This window comes from Sphaeramia orbicularis, chromosome 17 (assembly GCF_902148855.1).
Source record: "Sphaeramia orbicularis chromosome 17, fSphaOr1.1, whole genome shotgun sequence".
Taxonomy (NCBI): domain Eukaryota; kingdom Metazoa; phylum Chordata; class Actinopteri; order Kurtiformes; family Apogonidae; genus Sphaeramia; species Sphaeramia orbicularis.
Genome location: NC_043973.1, coordinates 46,273,055 through 46,290,957, shown reverse-complemented (window position 1 = coordinate 46,290,957; position 17,903 = coordinate 46,273,055). Strand labels below are relative to the sequence as shown.

Below are 17,903 nucleotides of genomic sequence, written 5' to 3'. Positions count from 1 at the left end.
AAAAATTCTCTAAACTGTGAACAAACTTAGTAGACATTGTCCCAAGGAAGCTTCATAAATTTTTAAAAATGTATTCGACCAATACTTTTGGAAAAGAAGCTTGTTAAAATGTAGACATTGGTGACCTTTAGTTTGACCCTTCAAGGTCACCCAAGGTCAAAGGTCATGGACCCAAATGAAAGTCCATATATGACTTCCTATCAGTGATTAATAGTAACTATATTGATATCTGTAACTATTTACGTTATAAACCATCCAAATATGGATCATTATAAGTAAAGGCACATTTTTAATATTTTAAAAAAATTCATCAAAAATTCTCAAAACTGTGACCAAACTTTGTAGATATTGTCATAAGGAAGCTACAGTTTCCTCAGCTGATTAAATCTCAATATAATCAACATAATTTCCATGTAAACCCATTTACATTATACATGCTTTTTGTGGATCTGACTATTTCCTGGATCATAAACTTTACTGCTTTATTCACTTCTTTATTTACTCTATATTCCACTTCTTCTGGTGCAACTCAATCCCACTTTTTTTTTTTTTTTTACAAATATAAATACAACCTCCTGCTTTCCAACAGCCAGAGATGCCTGTCCTCCAATAACCTCCTCTCCTCTGCCATCATTTAACCTACAGGAATTAATATGATTAATTAGCTCGGTCCGATGTTTATGCAACCGCCGCACGCGTTTGAGCATCAATTAGAACAAACAGAGCAGTTTAAAGGAATAAAAACACGTCTTTAGCCACGGTTTGACCTTTAATTAGTTGTAATTATAGCTGCTGTTGGTAGACAAATGAAGCATGTGACCCTTAGAGTCATAACTTTGGAGATAAAACGCTGAGGTTGACGTCTGGACTAATTGTCAACCTCATTTAACAACCGTAAAGAACACACACACACACAAACGGGGATGACGGTAAAATAAAGACAGAAACCAATGGCATCTGGACGAGCTCTGGCATGGAGCATATGCAGCACATGTGGCCCCCCGGTATAATTTACAGTGTTGTCATGGAGTGGCTGGTCATGAGAAACTGTTTTGCCTAGCAACATTCACGGGAAGGTGGAAGGGGAAAATGTAGCGCTGGCAGGTCGGAAGAATATTTTAATACCGTGAGACATCAACAGTTTATGTGTTCCATCCGTACTTCCAGCCTTTTCTGAACCTGACGGATGAACGCCAAATGAAAACTACCTGGGGTTTATGATGATTTACTGTCGCCGAGCTGAGATGGACTCAGTAGGAAATGGACACGATGTGGACAAAAGTATGTGGACGCAGTTGGATTCAGGTGTTTCTTTTCAAATAGGGGTCTGGGATACAAAAGAATTACTGAGAAATGTTATAATATAGTTTTATATTGGGATAAATATCATTAAATTGCACTGGTTATTGTTTAAATTGTTATCTTTGCTTCTAAAATGCCTCAGAGATTTTTTTTTTTTTTACTTAATTTCTCTCAACATCTCAGCAACCTCACAACACTGAGGTTTTTTTGTTTTTTAATCCATGACTGATTTTTCAAGAAATTCAAGAGTTTTTATTATAATAATAATAATAATAATAACTTTATTTGTATAGCACCTTTAAAAACAAAGTTTACAAAGTGCTTTGACAGAGGGCACAACAGCAGGATACACGAAGCAAGTAAAAACACTAAAACAGAAGCAACACAATTAGAGAGATGTATGATCAAGTTCATTATCAAACAGGATCAAATTAAAAAATTAAAATTAAAATTAAGGGTAAAAAGGGGACAGAAATCACATAAAAGCAAGTCTATAAAAATGTGTTTTAAGAGGTGATTTAAAAGATGTTACTGATTCCGCAAGCCTTATCTCCTCGGGCAGGCCGTTCCAAAGTGGAGGGGCCCTGATGGAAAATGCTCGGTCACCTTTTGATTTAAGCCTCGACTTTGGAACAGCCAGGAGCCCTCTGCCCGAGGATCTAAGGCTGCGTGCTGGCAACTAGCATTTCTTCTATATAACTTGGGGCCAGGCCAATTCGAGCTTTAAAAGTGATCAGTAAAATCTTAAAATCAATTCTAAAACAAACAGGGAGCCAGTGGAGGGATGCGAGGATAGGAGTGATATGATGGTTAAAACCAGTGAGAAGCCTAGCTGCTGCGTTCTGGACCAGTTGGAGGCGAGACAGTGATTTTTGGCTGATGCCGGACAGAAGTTATTGTCATATGCACAGCAAAAACAGGTAGTTATACTATGCAATGAAATTCTTATTCAGTTCATCTCCCTAAAAACACAACACACTAAAAATGAATAAGAATAGGGGAAACAATAGCAATAATAAAATCAACTATAAAAATGAAAACAATTAAAACCAGCAGTAAAGTGTTCAGTGCATCAGTATGTGCTTGTGTTGCGTGGGGCATGTTTAAGTGATTCATTAAGAAGCCTGATGGCCTGTGGGTAAAAACTGTTTTAAAAAACTGTTGATTTTAAATGTTCTACCTCTAAATTTCTAAAATATTTTTCATGCTTTGACTGCAAATAATTCTTTTACCACAACTGACCATCTACTTTGTTCATATCTCACTGAGGAACAAAAACCTCCCATTAAACTTTAAGGAAATATTGATGTTTATAAATGATATGGACAAAAGTACTGGGACACATCATGTCTGCAGCTCTAAGATGATGATTTGAGATAAAAACATCACTATTTCCTTAGTTTCCTCCGTTTAATATGAGATTTTTCTTGTATGGTACATTCATTATACACTATATGGACAAAAGTATGTGGACACATTGAATTCAGGGGTTTCTTTTCTACAGGGGTCTGGGATACAAAACAATAATGACAAATGTCATAATATAGTTTTATATTTTAGTGAATATCATATTGATTATTAATATTGATGTTTTTTATCTCAAATCATCATGAACAGGACATCTCACAGCTGCAGACAGGATGTGTCCCAATATTTTTGTCCATATAGTTTATAAACATCAATATTTCCTTAAAGTTTAATGAGAAATGTTTCTTCCTCAGTGAGATGTGAAGAAAGTAGATGGTAAGTTGTGATAGAAAATTATTATTTACAGTCAGAGCAAGAAAAATATTTAAGAAATTTAGTGGAAGAACATTTAAAATCATAGTCATCAATAAAAAAAAAAAAAAAAAAAAAAATTAAAAAAACAAACTCAATGTTGAGGGGTTAATTTCTAAAATTATAAATATTTTAGAAATTAACTTCTAAATTTCTAAAATATTTTTCTTGCTCTGACTATAAATAATAATTTTCTACCACAACTAACCATCTACTTTCTTCGCATTTCACTGAGGAAGAAAAACCTCCCATTAAACTTTAAGGAAATATTGATGTTTATAAATGATATGGACAAAAGTACTGGGACACATCATGTCTGCAGCTCTAAGATGATGATTTGAGATAAAAACATCACTATTTCCTTAGTTTCCTCCGTTTAATATGAGATTTTTCTTGTATGGTACATTCGTTATACACTATATGGACAAAAGTATGTGGACACATTGAATTCAGGGGTTTCTTTTCTACAGGGGTCTGGGATACAAAACAATAATGACAAATGTCATAATATAGTTTTATATTTTAGTGAATATCATATTGATTATTAATATTGATGTTTTTTATCTCAAATCATCATGAACAGGACATCTCACAGCTGCAGACAGGATGTGTCCCAATATTTTTGTCCATATAGTTTATAAACATCAATATTTCCTTAAAGTTTAACGAGAAATGTTTCTTCCTCAGTGAGATGTGAAGAAAGTAGATGGTAAGTTGTGATAGAAAATTATTATTTACAGTCAGAGCAAGAAAAATATTTAAGAAATTTAGTGGAAGAACATTTAAAATCATAGTCATCAATAAAAAAAAAAAAAAAAAAATTAAAAAACAAACTCAATGTTGAGGGGTTAATTTCTAAAATTATAAATATTTTAGAAATTAACTTCTAAATTTCTAAAATATTTTTCTTGCTCTGACTATAAATAATAATTTTCTACCACAACTAACCATCTACTTTCTTCGCATTTCACTGAGGAAGAAAAACCTCCCATTAAACTTTAAGGAAATATTGATGTTTATAAATGATATGGACAAAAGTACTGGGACACATCATGTCTGCAGCTCTAAGATGATGATTTGAGATAAAAACATCACTATTTCCTTAGTTTCCTCCGTTTAATATGAGATTTTTCTTGTATGGTACATTCATTATACACTATATGGACAAAAGTATGTGGACACATTGAATTCAGGTGTTTCTTTTCTAACAAGGGTCTGGGATACAAAACAATAATGACAAATGTCATAATATAGTTTTATATTTTAGTGAATATCATATTGATTATTAATATTGATGTTTTTTATCTCAAATCATCATGAACAGGACATCTCACAGCTGCAGACAGGATGTGTCCCAATATTTTTGTCCATATAGTTTATAAACATCAATATTTCCTTAAAGTTTAATGAGAAATGTTTCTTCCTCAGTGAGATGTGAAGAAAGTAGATGGTAAGTTGTGATAGAAAATTATTATTTACAGTCAGAGCAAGAAAAATATTTAAGAAATTTAGTGGAAGAACATTTAAAATCATAGTCATCAATAAAAAAAAAAAAAAAAAAAAAATAAAAAAACAAACTCAATGTTGAGGGGTTAATTTCTAAAATTATAAATATTTTAGAAATTAACTTCTAAATTTCTAAAATATTTTTCTTGCTCTGACTATAAATAATAATTTTCTACCACAACTAACCATCTACTTTCTTCACATTTCACTGAGGAAGAAAAACCTCCCATTAAACTTTAAGGAAATATTGATGTTTTTATCTCAAATCATCATGAACAGGACATCTCACAGCTGCAGACAGGATGTGTCCCAATATTTTTGTCCATATAGTTTATAAACATCAATATTTCCTTAAAATTTAATGAGAAATGTTTCTTCCTCAGTGAGATGTGAAGAAAGTAGATGGTAAGTTATGATAGAAAATTATTATTTACAGTCAGAGCAAGAAAAATATTTAAGAAATTTAGAGGAAGAATATTTAAAATCATAGTCATGGATTAAAAAAAATTAAAAAAAAAAAACAAACTCAATGTTGAGAGGTTAATTTCTAAAATTATAAATATTTTAGAAATTAACTTCTAAATTTCTGAAAAAAATTTCTTGCTCTGACTATAAATAATAATTTTCTACCACAACTAACCATCTACTTTCTTCGCATTTCACTGAGGAAGAAAAATCTACCATTAAACTTTAAGGAAATATTGATGTTTTTCTCTCCAGTCCTCATGAAAAGGACGTCTTACAGCTGTAGACATGATGTGTCCCAATACTTTTGTCCATATAGTTTATAAACATCAATATTTCCTTAAAATTTAATGAGAAATGTTTCTTCCTCAGTGAGATGTGAAGAAAGTAGATGGTAAGTTATGATAGAAAATTATTATTTACAGTCAGAGCAAGAAAAATATTTAAGAAATTTAGAGGAAGAATATTTAAAATCATAGTCATGGATTAAAAAAAATTAAAAAAAAAACAAACTCAATGTTGAGAGGTTAATTTCTAAAATTATAAATGTTTTAGAAATTAACTTCTAAATTTCTGAAAAAAAATTCTTGCTCTGACTGTAAATAATTTTCTACCACAACTAACCATCTACTTTCTTCACATTTCACTGAGGAAGAAAAATCTACCATTAAACTTTAAGGAAATGTTGATGTTTTTCTCTCCAGTCCTCATGAAAAGGACGTCTTACAGCTGTAGACATGATGTGTCCCAATACTTTTGTCCATATAGTTTATAAACATCAATATTTCCTTAAAATTTAATGAGAAATGTTTCTTCCTCAGTGAGATGTGAAGAAAGTAGATGGTAAGTTATGATAGAAAATTATTATTTACAGTCAGAGCAAGAAAAATATTTAAGAAATTTAGAGGAAGAATATTTAAAATCATAGTCATGGATTAAAAAAAAAAAAAAAAAAAAAACAAACTCAATGTTGAGAGGTTAATTTCTAAAATTATAAATATTTTAGAAATTAACTTCTAAATTTCTGAAAAAAATTTCTTGCTCTGACTATAAATAATAATTTTCTACCACAACTAACCATCTACTTTCTTCACATTTCACTGAGGAAGAAAAATCTACCATTAAACTTTAAGGAAATATTGATGTTTTTCTCTCCAGTCCTCATGAAAAGGACGTCTTACAGCTGTAGACATGATGTGTCCCAATACTTTTGTCCATATAGTTTATAAACATCAATATTTCCTTAAAATTTAATGAGAAATGTTTCTTCCTCAGTGAGATGTGAAGAAAGTAGATGGTAAGTTATGATAGAAAATTATTATTTACAGTCAGAGCAAGAAAAATATTTAAGAAATTTAGAGGAAGAACATTTAAAATCATAGTCATGGATTAAAAAAAAAATAAAAGAAACAAACTCAATGTTGAGAGGTTAATTTCTAAAATTATAAATGTTTTAGAAATTAACTTCTAAATTTCTGAAAAAAAATTCTTGCTCTGACTGTAAATAATTTTCTACCACAACTAACCATCTACTTTCTTCACATTTCACTGAGGAAGAAAAATCTACCATTAAACTTTAAGGAAATATTGATGTTTTTCTCTCCAGTCCTCATGAAAAGGACGTCTTACAGCTGTAGACATGATGTGTCCCAATACTTTTGTCCATATAGTTTATAAACATCAATATTTCCTTAAAATTTAATGAGAAATGTTTCTTCCTCAGTGAGATGTGAAGAAAGTAGATGGTAAGTTATGATAGAAAATTATTATTTACAGTCAGAGCAAGAAAAATATTTAAGAAATTTAGAGGAAGAATATTTAAATCATAGTCATGGATTAAAAAAAATAAAAAAAAAAAAAACAAACTCAATGTTGAGAGGTTAATTTCTAAAATTATAAATATTTTAGAAATTAACTTCTAAATTTCTGAAAAAAATTTCTTGCTCTGACTATAAATAATAATTTTCTACCACAACTAACCATCTACTTTCTTCACATTTCACTGAGGAAGAAAAATCTACCATTAAACTTTAAGGAAATATTGATGTTTTTATCTCAAATCATCATGAACAGGACATCTCACAGCTGCAGACATGATGTGTCCCAATATTTTTGTCCATATAGTTTATAAACATCAATATTTCCTTAAAATTTAATGAGAAATGTTTCTTCCTCAGTGAGATGTGAAGAAAGTAGATGGTAAGTTATGATAGAAAATTATTATTTACAGTCAGAGCAAGAAAAATATTTAAGAAATTTAGAGGAAGAATATTTAAAATCATAGTCATGGATTAAAAAAAAAAAAAAAAAAAAAAACAAACTCAATGTTGAGAGGTTAATTTCTAAAATTATAAATGTTTTAGAAATTAACTTCTAAATTTCTGAAAAAAAATTCTTGCTCTGACTGTAAATAATTTTCTACCACAACTAACCATCTACTTTCTTCGCATTTCACTGAGGAAGAAAAATCTACCATTAAACTTTAAGGAAATGTTGATGTTTTTCTCTCCAGTCCTCATGAAAAGGACGTCTTACAGCTGTAGACATGATGTGTCCCAATACTTTTGTCCATATAGTTTATAAACATCAATATTTCCTTAAAATTTAATGAGAAATGTTTCTTCCTCAGTGAGATGTGAAGAAGTAGATGGTAAGTTATGATAGAAAATTATTATTTACAGTCAGAGCAAGAAAAATATTTAAGAAATTTAGAGGAAGAATATTTAAAATCATAGTCATGGATTAAAAAAAAATTAAAAAAAACAAACAAACTCAATGTTGAGAGGTTAATTTCTAAAATTATAAATATTTCAGAAATTAACTTCTAAATTTCTGAAAAAAATTTCTTGCTCTGACTATAAATAATAATTTTCTACCACAACTAACCATCTACTTTCTTCGCATTTCACTGAGGAAGAAAAATCTACCATTAAACTTTAAGGAAATATTGATGTTTTTCTCTCCAGTCCTCATGAAAAGGACGTCTTACAGCTGTAGACATGATGTGTCCCAATACTTCTGTCCATATAGTTTATAAACAAAATTAAAATAGTATGAAGAATCTCAGTCTAAATCATAACACTAAATAAATCTATGAACCTGACACTGGTTCACACCAATGGAACAGTGAAGACACTTCTTCCAGGTATCAGTCATGTATTTAACCTCCTTCCTGTCTGAAAACACCTGTGGAGAAATGGGTAGAATTCCTTTTTCCTGACAGACGACTTGAATTACAATACAGATTTTTTTGCTCAGTGTTGCCAAAAAACTATCAACCATTAACCCTTACAGACGTGAACAGACACAGACGTCCAAAACATGTATAATTCTAAGATGTTTCATAACTTTTGAACCACTAATCGCATCATGATGCTTAAATAATTAAAGTAAACAGTAAAAAAAAATCTCAGCTTTCTATCGCCGTCACGTCCTGTTTGTTAGTTGTCACCGTGGAAACACCATCATACTTCATCAATAAAACCCATGTTGTCTGACACATGACTGTAGTTGTAGGCGTGTTTAGTTCAGGTTCCACATTCAGACCAATATGAACTGAAATGGGCCAAACCAGTAAAATAATAATAATGGAAAAACATTAAATTACATTATGATAATGTTTACATTTACAAAGTTTCATTAATAATGTGAATAACATGAGTTTTTTGATACTCAGTGGTATTTCAGTTACTCAGTTAATGCTGTAAAAGTATACAAGTCTGGTACCGAGGTTTAGGGGGCCATGGTAATACCTTAGTTACCATGAAAATATTATTAATCTTGGCTTAAAAACATTATTTTTCTGTAAATTTTTCATTTTTTAAAAAAGTTTGCTTACCTCTTCTTTTCTTGTTTATTCTTTAACTTTTTTATTGACTTAATTTACTTATTTATATATTTATATTATTTACTTTCTTCCTGCCTTGCCTCGAGCATTATGCATCACTTGTTATTGTTTATTACTGTTGTTGACTGCTGTTGATCTATTTTGTGCACAGTATTGTGTAAATAAAGTTGGGGAAAAAAAAAAAAAAAACTGCGTGCATTAGCCGTGTTCGGAAATGCCTCCGATAATCCAGGCTCCATTAATGACGTTAGCACGGCTCCAGTTGAATTAGAACAGTCAAAACTAAAAACAAATGGATGCTAAAAAGTATCCAATAATATACTCAAATTATTTTTTACAGTAATTGGCAAACAATTTTACAGCACTTTTTCCGCCCTAATAGTTCATACTCATTGAATTTGAACCCTCCAGGTGCTGCAAAGCTATCTTTATATTCATTTTGGCAAAATTCCAGTTGATTTCTACAACCTGTTATGTTTTCTGCTTAATTTGTTGTGTTTTATAAATAGTTACATTACAACATTGCTACATATAAGGTCCAGACTTCCGATGAACATTTCTCCGAGTATGAGATAATTGTTTATCAGCAGCTGCAGTTGTTGTAAAAACTGAAAATATGTCCAAACTTGGAGCTGATTACCTAAAATGTTCATTTGTCGGTTGAACGGGACAGAGCAGCACAGCCAACAACCTGGAGGGGGCGGGGCCTGAAGTGACTCATGTGCATTTAAACCACCTTTCTGGTGTCATTACTCAGAAATAGGGTTGAAGATGGACCTGTGGAGTTGAATTCATGAAGAATTCAGACCCAAGCAGAGCATTTACAGTTTATGGAGACCAAAGGGAAATGTTGGAAAATGAAGAATTCCATTTAAAAACAAGAAAAGCACTCGGAGAGCACAGACCTCCACCAAGACCCACCCACCAACCCCACCCCCCGCTCACCACCAAAATGTTATCATTTCTTCCTTGTGCCAGTATCAACTTTTCCTGAAAATTTCATGAAAATCCGTCCATAACTTTTCGAGTTATCTTGCTAACAAACAAAGAAACAAACAAATAAACAAACAAACAAACAAAGCAAAGTGATCACAATACCTCCTGGTGGAGGTAAAAAGCAAAATATCCCTCCATTTAGTAAAAACCATCTCTGAGGTGTTTTGGAAGCAAAGATAACAATTTTAAACCAAACTAACCAAAGCAATTTAATGATATTTGTCCCAATATAAAACTATATTATAATATTTGTCATTATCATTTTGTGTACCAGATTTAAAATGCATAATTCCAAAACCGGTCCATCAGAGGGTCCAATCTGGCCCATGGGATGAGTTTAGGAAATGCAAAAATTACACTGAAGATATTAACAATCAATGGTGTCAAACTTGTTTTCATGTGGAAAAAAAAAATTGCAAAACCATAATTCCATTAAAAAACTAGAAAAGCACTCTGAGAGCGCAGACCTCCGCCAAGGCAGATCAGTGCCCCCCCCCCCCCGATCACCACCAAAATTTAATCATTTGTTCCTTGTGCCAGTATCAATATTTCCTGAAATTTTCATCCAAATCTGTCCATAACTTTTTGAAAGATCCGGATCAGTCTTTGCCATTTGATAGAACACCCCATTGTAAATCTCTGAGTCAAATTGCATGAGATTTGCACAATTCCCCCATATTGTGATTTCCACCATAAATATTAGTCCCATATTTATTTTACCTATATTTTAAGATTCCTTGACCATGAAAACATACCATTAGCAACTGGATTCATAATTATATCCTTATTAGTTCAGTAGTTATTCACAAAAATCACATTTCTCGTAATGGCGGTTTTCTTCTGGATCTAGCTCCTTAAGTATTAAAGCTACATGAAATCCGGTGGCATACTCCCGATGCAGAACTGACTGAGCTACACGATGGCGCTTGTCAGAAATTTCTACCTTTAATATTAAAGGCACAGTAGGCCAAAAAGTAAGGGCACCCCCATTTTTTATATAAATTGAGATAAAATCCGCCTTCTGGATCAGATCCGGATCAGCCTTTGAAATGTGATAGAGGACCCCATTGTCAGTTCCTGAGTTAAATTTCATGAGTTTTGGTCAATAATTAAGCAAGATATTGGGAAACAAAAATTTTGGCCCCATTTACCACAATGTTAACGAAAATTTCAAAGTGATCCAGAATCCAGGATTTCTTCCGGATCACCCCCAAAAGTTAATCATTTCTTCCTTATCCCATTTCCAACAAACCCTGAAAATTTAATCAAAATCTGTCCATGACTTTTTGAGTTATGTAGCACACTAACGGACAGACAAACAAACCCTGGTAAAAACATAACCTCCTTTGGCGGAGGTTAAAAAAAAAGGAAAATATCACTCCTTTAAAGAAAAAAAAAACATTTGGAAGTCTAAAATATCGAAATACAACTTTCCGACAGATATTGTTTTGGGTTTTTAAGGGTTAAATCATTTGCTGCCACTTCACACACTGTATTTGTTCTGTCACTCATACAGTTCACATCCATGCAGAGGTTGTACTGAACACTTAAACATATGTTGTTTTCTTCATAGAACATTCACCAGAAATTTCACCATCATTAAAGAAAACAAACCTTTTCTCTGTCTTTATAAAAACTGCCCTGTTTTTAAGGTGGACTGTTTTGTTTTTGTTTTTTAACTAGATTTAAAAGCCTGGTGTCCGCCTTAATAATTAATCTAAATTTAACCTAATCCATTGATGAATTTGTTTTCCTTTATCAGATAATCCATTCTGTTTGGAAGGTGTAATAACATTTGGCAGTGCCAGGGCAGAGGAACGCTCCCTGGCCGGTTTTAAAAAGGATTCTTTTAAAGTGTGAAGTGTGAGAAGATCAATTTCTGCAGGAGATTTGTCATCATGAAATGTTGAGCGCGTTGCACACACCAGCTCTGGTATCTAGACTAGTGATGACAACAGGGATACAGCATGTTTCGCCTCATGTTTAATATTTTTGGAAACAGTCATGCGAGGGCAATAAATTGAATGCGGTTATGCCCAGAAATGGTGTAATTGTTTTAAGGATTAAGAATTCCCTATCTCACCGTTAATAAAATATGTTGGATAATAACAGGATGGAAGCCAAACACCGCTCTGACCTTAAGGCTTTGAAACCGCACATTCTAGACGGGTTACGTAAGAGCTGAAATACACTCGCAACCCGTGTTTGTGTGAACGCAAGACGTATCAAATATGGTGTCAAACATAAGGCCAGAGGACCAAAACTGGTCCGCCAAAGGGTCCAATTAGGCCTATGGGATGAGTTTAGGAAATGCAAAAATGAGGCTATGTTCAGACTAAGGTTATAATAGTTTTGGATTTTTCATTATAGTTAAATTTTATTTAGTTTTGACTTTTTTTCCTCTAATTCAGTTAGTTTTAATTCATTTTCAGAACAGGTGTGCTAGTTTTTATTTGTTTTCATTTTTTTCTAAATACTTAGTTACTTCTGCCAAGGAGGTTATGTTTTTACCAGGGTTTGTTTGTCTGTCCGTTAGTGTGCAACATAACTCAAAAAGTTATGGACAGATTTGGATGAAATTTTCAGGGTTGGTTGGAAATGGGATAAGGAAGAAATGGTTCAATTTTGGGGGTGATCCGGAAGAAATCCTGGATTCTGGATCGCTTTGAAATTTTCATTAACATTGTGGTAAATGGGGCCAAAATTTTTGTTTCCCAATATCTCGCTTAATTATTGACCAAAACTCATGAAATTTAACTCAGGAACTGACAATGGGGTCCTCTATCACATTTCAAAGGCTGATCCGGATCTGATCCAGAAGGCGGATTTTATCTCAATTTATATAAAAAATGGGGGTGCCCTTACTTTTTGGCCTACTGTGCCTTTAATATTAAAGGTAGAAATTTCTGACAAGCGCCATCGTGTAGCTCAGTCAGTTCCGCATCGGGAGTATGCCACCGGATTTCATGTAGCTTTAATACTTAAGGAGCTAGATCCAGAAGAAAACCGCCATTACGAGAAATGTGATTTTCGTGAATAACTACTGAACTAATAAGGATATAATTATGAATCCAGTTGCTAATGGTATGTTTTCATGGTCAAGGAATCTTAAAATCTAGGTAAAATAAATATGGGACTAATATTTATGGTGGAAATCACAATATGGGGGAATTGTGCAAATCTCATGCAGTTTGACTCAGGGATTTACAATGGGGTGTTCTATCAAATGGCAAAGACTGATCCGGATCTTTCAAAAAGTTATGGACAGATTTGGATGAAAATTTCAGGAAATATTGATACTGGCACAAGGAACAAATGATTAAATTTGGTGGTGGTCGGGGGGGGGGGGGGGGGGGGGGGGGGGGGGGGCACTGATCTGCCTTAGCGGAGGTCTGCGCTCTCAGAGTGCTTTTCTAGTTTTAGTATTAATTTTAGTTTTGTCGTATCTTTTCTCTTCTTCTCCGTCGTATTCAAATAAATCCCGTACAGGACTCTGCTGCTTTCTCCCACCTTTAGTCTCCATGTTTCCAGGTCGAGTGTGGACAAAAGACAACTCTAAATGATAAGTGACGGACTGTGAAATGTCGTATGGTACCGCTAGCTAAAATTGCTAGAGCGAAATAAATCGCTTTTGTATCAATCTGACGTTGACAAAGACGAAAATGAAGGGAATTTTACCCATAATTTCTACACGTTTTAGTTAGTTTTGTAAGCACACAATACAGTTTCAGTTAGTTATCAATTTTTATTTTAATTATAGTTTTTATTTATTTCAGTTAATAAAAATGTTTTTTCAATTCTAGTTTTCGTCATTTCGTTAGTTTTTGTTAACGATAATAACCTTGTTGTTTACATAAGAAACCAAAACTTCACTTGGGCCTTTTCGGAAATTTTGTCGCGAAGTGCATTGTAGGAATGGGCAGCAATTTCGCTGTCTCTTGGTGAGTTTTCATTAACGATAATAACCTTGGTTCAGACTGCAAGCAAATGTGGCCCAAATCCGATTGTTTTGCCCATATGTGACCTGTATCCGATCTGTTCAAGACACTTTGAACAGCACATATTTGATTTTTTTCCAAATCTGACCCAAGCCACTTTCATATGTGGTCCAAAATCTGATATGTATCTGATATTTTGCAATGCGACTTCAATCTGAACGGCCAGCTCGCATTTATCCGAGCGTTCTGGTTACTTCTATGATTGACACAGCAAAGGTAGAGACCCGGAGGTACGTTTTTTTGAGTTTCTGACTGGTTTAAAGCATTTACAATTCCCATACACACCTAAACATTGCACTATCCACGGGCTGACCTTTAGCACCACAGTGTTTTCACAGTTATCGGGCTTGAAGATCGCCAAATCACCCGATCTTGAACCCAGGTACTGTGCTGTTGCCCATAACAACGGACAGATCGTAAGTTCAAAATGGCGCAGCCCTCCAGATACGTCATATGATATGGCATATGTCCTCATTCCTAATTACATCAGGACCTCTTTCGCGCATGTGGGTCACTTCAGGGTCACATTCAGTTTATACTCAAAACTGATAGAAGTCGCATTTAATGTGTAAAATGAACGAACACATAAAAAAATCCAAATTGTGCATTAAGACCTGCCGTCTGCATGTAGCCTTCCACTGAAGAAATTAACACTAACACTATCCTCGTGAAATGTAAACAACCTGAACTGTCTGAAGAAAAAAGTTTTTTTTCTTTCATCTACAACTTTCTACAATCATTTACTTTAACATTATCTTCTGCGTTTTTCAGTGAAAATCTGATATTTTCTGATATTTAATGTACTGAACTGATCCACATGTTCATAAAAGCTCAAATGTTCTTATATCAAACAAACAAACATAAAACTAGCATCGACAACACAGGAGTCAAACATACGGCCCACCAAAGAGTCCAATCAAGCCTGTGGGATGAATTTGTAAAATGCAAAAATTACACTGACGATATTAGCAATCACTGGTGTCAAAATCATTGTAGTTCAGGTTCCACATACAGACCAATCCGCTCTAAAGTGGATCAGACCAGTAAAATACTATCATAATAACCTATAAATACATACAAATTACGCATTTTTCTTTTTTGTTTTAATGTAACAAAGTAAAATTACATGAAAATATTTACATTTACAAACTATCCTTTCACAAAAAAACAGTGAAATATCTGAACACGCATGACAACCTGAAATTTCTTAAGAGAAGTAAATGTATTTTAACAATATTAAATGTTTTGTGCATTTGTAGGTCAAGGTCAAGTTTATTTCTATAGCACATTTATACTGTAAGTTCTGTACAAAGTTGTAGATAAAAATACAAGACATGATAAAACTAGCAAAAATAAGAATAAATATAAGATATAATAAAACTGATAAAAATAGACTATGATTATAATTATAATAGATATAATGATATAACAGAGCTATAATATTGTAGATCCACTGACAGCTGTAAGTTGTGTTAATAATAAGCTGCAATGTAATATTGTTGAAATTGTTCTTATTTTAGTGGCAAATTCCAACATTTTTACAATATTCTGCCTGTTACCAAATGGTTGTGTAACACTGTGTGTAATATACATGTATAAATGATAAGTTGAAATATAGTATGGTTAAAGTTGCACTTATTTTTATTATGAAATTGCAGTTTTTTCAGATTATTCAAATCTTTTTAGTGAAAGAATAATTTGTAGTGCTGGGCAGCAATTAAAATATTTCATCGCAATTAATCATGTGGATTTCTGCAATTAATCACGATTAATCGCATAGTTATATGGGGGGGAGTTGCCGGCATCAACAGCGTGTATTGCCTTTAAGTGATATTTCAGACTTGAAGTACTCCGGTGATAAAAATAATTCCACATTGCAGTGTTTATAAACAACTTTGTCCTTCTCAACCCCCACATCTGAAGACATTTAAAATGAAAATGTCCATGGAAAAGACCGTTACTTTTCTCCACATTTATGTCCACACCAGTTTATTTCTGGTTGTGAGTGATTGACAGGAGTCTTAAGCCCACCCCAAATGCTGTCATTGGTTGAAACGTACGTGTATTCTCAGAGCGAGAGCAACGGACTTTCAAAATAATATGTGATGTTCAGTTGTTAAAAGCAAGCAAAGGGGGTCCTCAAGTGGTCGCAATAAGTTCCACTAACGTATGTTTTGTCCTTGCGGTGTTTCCGTAGCCAGTTTGGACATAGGAAGGAACTAACAGACACGTTTCTTTCACTCTGTTTGTATGGCCCCAAAAACATTTGCCTGTGAGTATTTTATGTTCAGTTGTTGTAAGAATGAATAGTATAAAATACCTCTGATATGAACCTTGGTTGCTGGATAAAAAGATGTAAATCTTAAATTAATCTGTAAATGCTAATTGTTAGCATGTCTATGGATTTTCCCATTCAAGTTAGCATCGAGCTAACAATCTTTTTCCCATTCATTTAAATGTATAATGCCATGTAAATGTACTAAGGCAATAAACAGAACTGAGACATATTTTGTTTGTATGTTGCAGTTTTACAGTGAGTGTCAAGTAAAAGATTTGCAGAGAAGTTTTCGGCATCTGGCTTTTCTTGGGAAACCTGTTGTCTATCTGCCGAGCTAATCGCTACATGCACACAAGCAGTGGCAGAATAATATGAGTTATGATAAAACGACATTAACGTGAGATAAAAAAAAATTGTCGGCGTTATTTAATGAATGTGTTAACGCAGTAATAACACGTTAACTTGCCCAGCCCTAATAATTTGTTTTCATATTTTCATAATTTATTGTTGTTTTTTTTTTTTGCACTAAAGCAGAAAAGTTTGGAGGTGTCATTATTAGTTTATTATGTTATTATTTTACTATAGATCATACTGTTCTGTATGTGGAACTAAAACGACTTCAACATCCATGACTATTAACATTTTCAGTGTAGTTTTTACACTTAACAAATTCATCCCGCAGTCGGATCGGACCCTTCGGGGGGCTGGTTTTGGCCCGCGGGCCGCATGTTTGACACCCCCGCTCTAAGTGATACATCTGTCAGTTTGACGACAACCATGCATCAGAATACCTGCTGAAAATACAGTGAAAAGACAACATTTAGTTTAATCAATCTCAGATCTGCACCTGCAAGAAGTATTTTTTTTAGTTCTTGGCCAAACACAACATCAGTCACGCCTAAAATAGATGCTGCTATATTTACCCACTCCACAGATGATACCGGAGCTCAAATACAAACAGATGGGTATTAGACGGCTGTATTGAACTCAAACGTTTGCAAACACTCTCATATTTTTGTGTTTGGAGTCTTACCTCACATGACTGGATGCAGTGGATGTGTCGAGGGTCGGGATACCACTTCATCAGCCCGGTGCAGATTATGCTCTGGAAAACAATGCAAACAAGGACGACATATTAGCAATGTAGATGTAGATAATAATAATAATAATAATAATAATAATAATAATAATAATAATAAACTTTATTTGTATAGCACCTTTCGTACAGAAATTGTAGCCCAAAGTGTTTCACATTGATTGAAAAAATACAATATTAAAATACATTAAGATTTGATTAGAAATACAATAAAATAAAAATAAATATAAAAACAGCGCACATTAAAATATTTGATTATGCATAGAATTTTTGAAGTGCAAGAAATAAGATGAAATTTGAGAGAAATACAATAAAATAAAAATAAAAGCAGCGCACATTAAAATATTTGATTATGCATAGAATTTTTGAAGTGCAAGAAATAAGATGAAATTTGAAATACAATAAAATAAAAAATAAAAACAGAAATACAATAAAATAAAATAAAAATAAAAACCGCACATTCCTGGTTCCTGAATTGTGACCCCATTTTTATCTCCTTTCAAAGGCTAATGAGAATAAAAATATTTTTAATTTGGTTTTAAATATATTCAGTGAACTGGCTTCTCTAATGTCTTTTGGAATTGTATTCCATAACTTTGGTGCATAGTTAGTAAAGGCTGCGTCCCCCATTTTCTT

The 17,903-nt window shown here is 33.0% G+C and overlaps 1 protein-coding gene across 1 annotated transcript in view; it reads right to left on the bottom strand.

Moving 5' to 3' along the window:
* The window catches only part of LOC115437098 (pappalysin-2-like), a 61,020-nt gene extending 43,751 nt beyond the window's left edge, over positions 1-17,269 (bottom strand). The window contains exon 1 of the mRNA XM_030160214.1: positions 17,205-17,269. Within this exon, the coding sequence (XP_030016074.1) occupies positions 17,205-17,255 (51 nt within the window). The 5' untranslated portion in view covers positions 17,256-17,269. The remainder of the gene's footprint in view (positions 1-17,204) is intronic.
* Between the last annotated feature and the right edge of the window lie 634 nt (positions 17,270-17,903).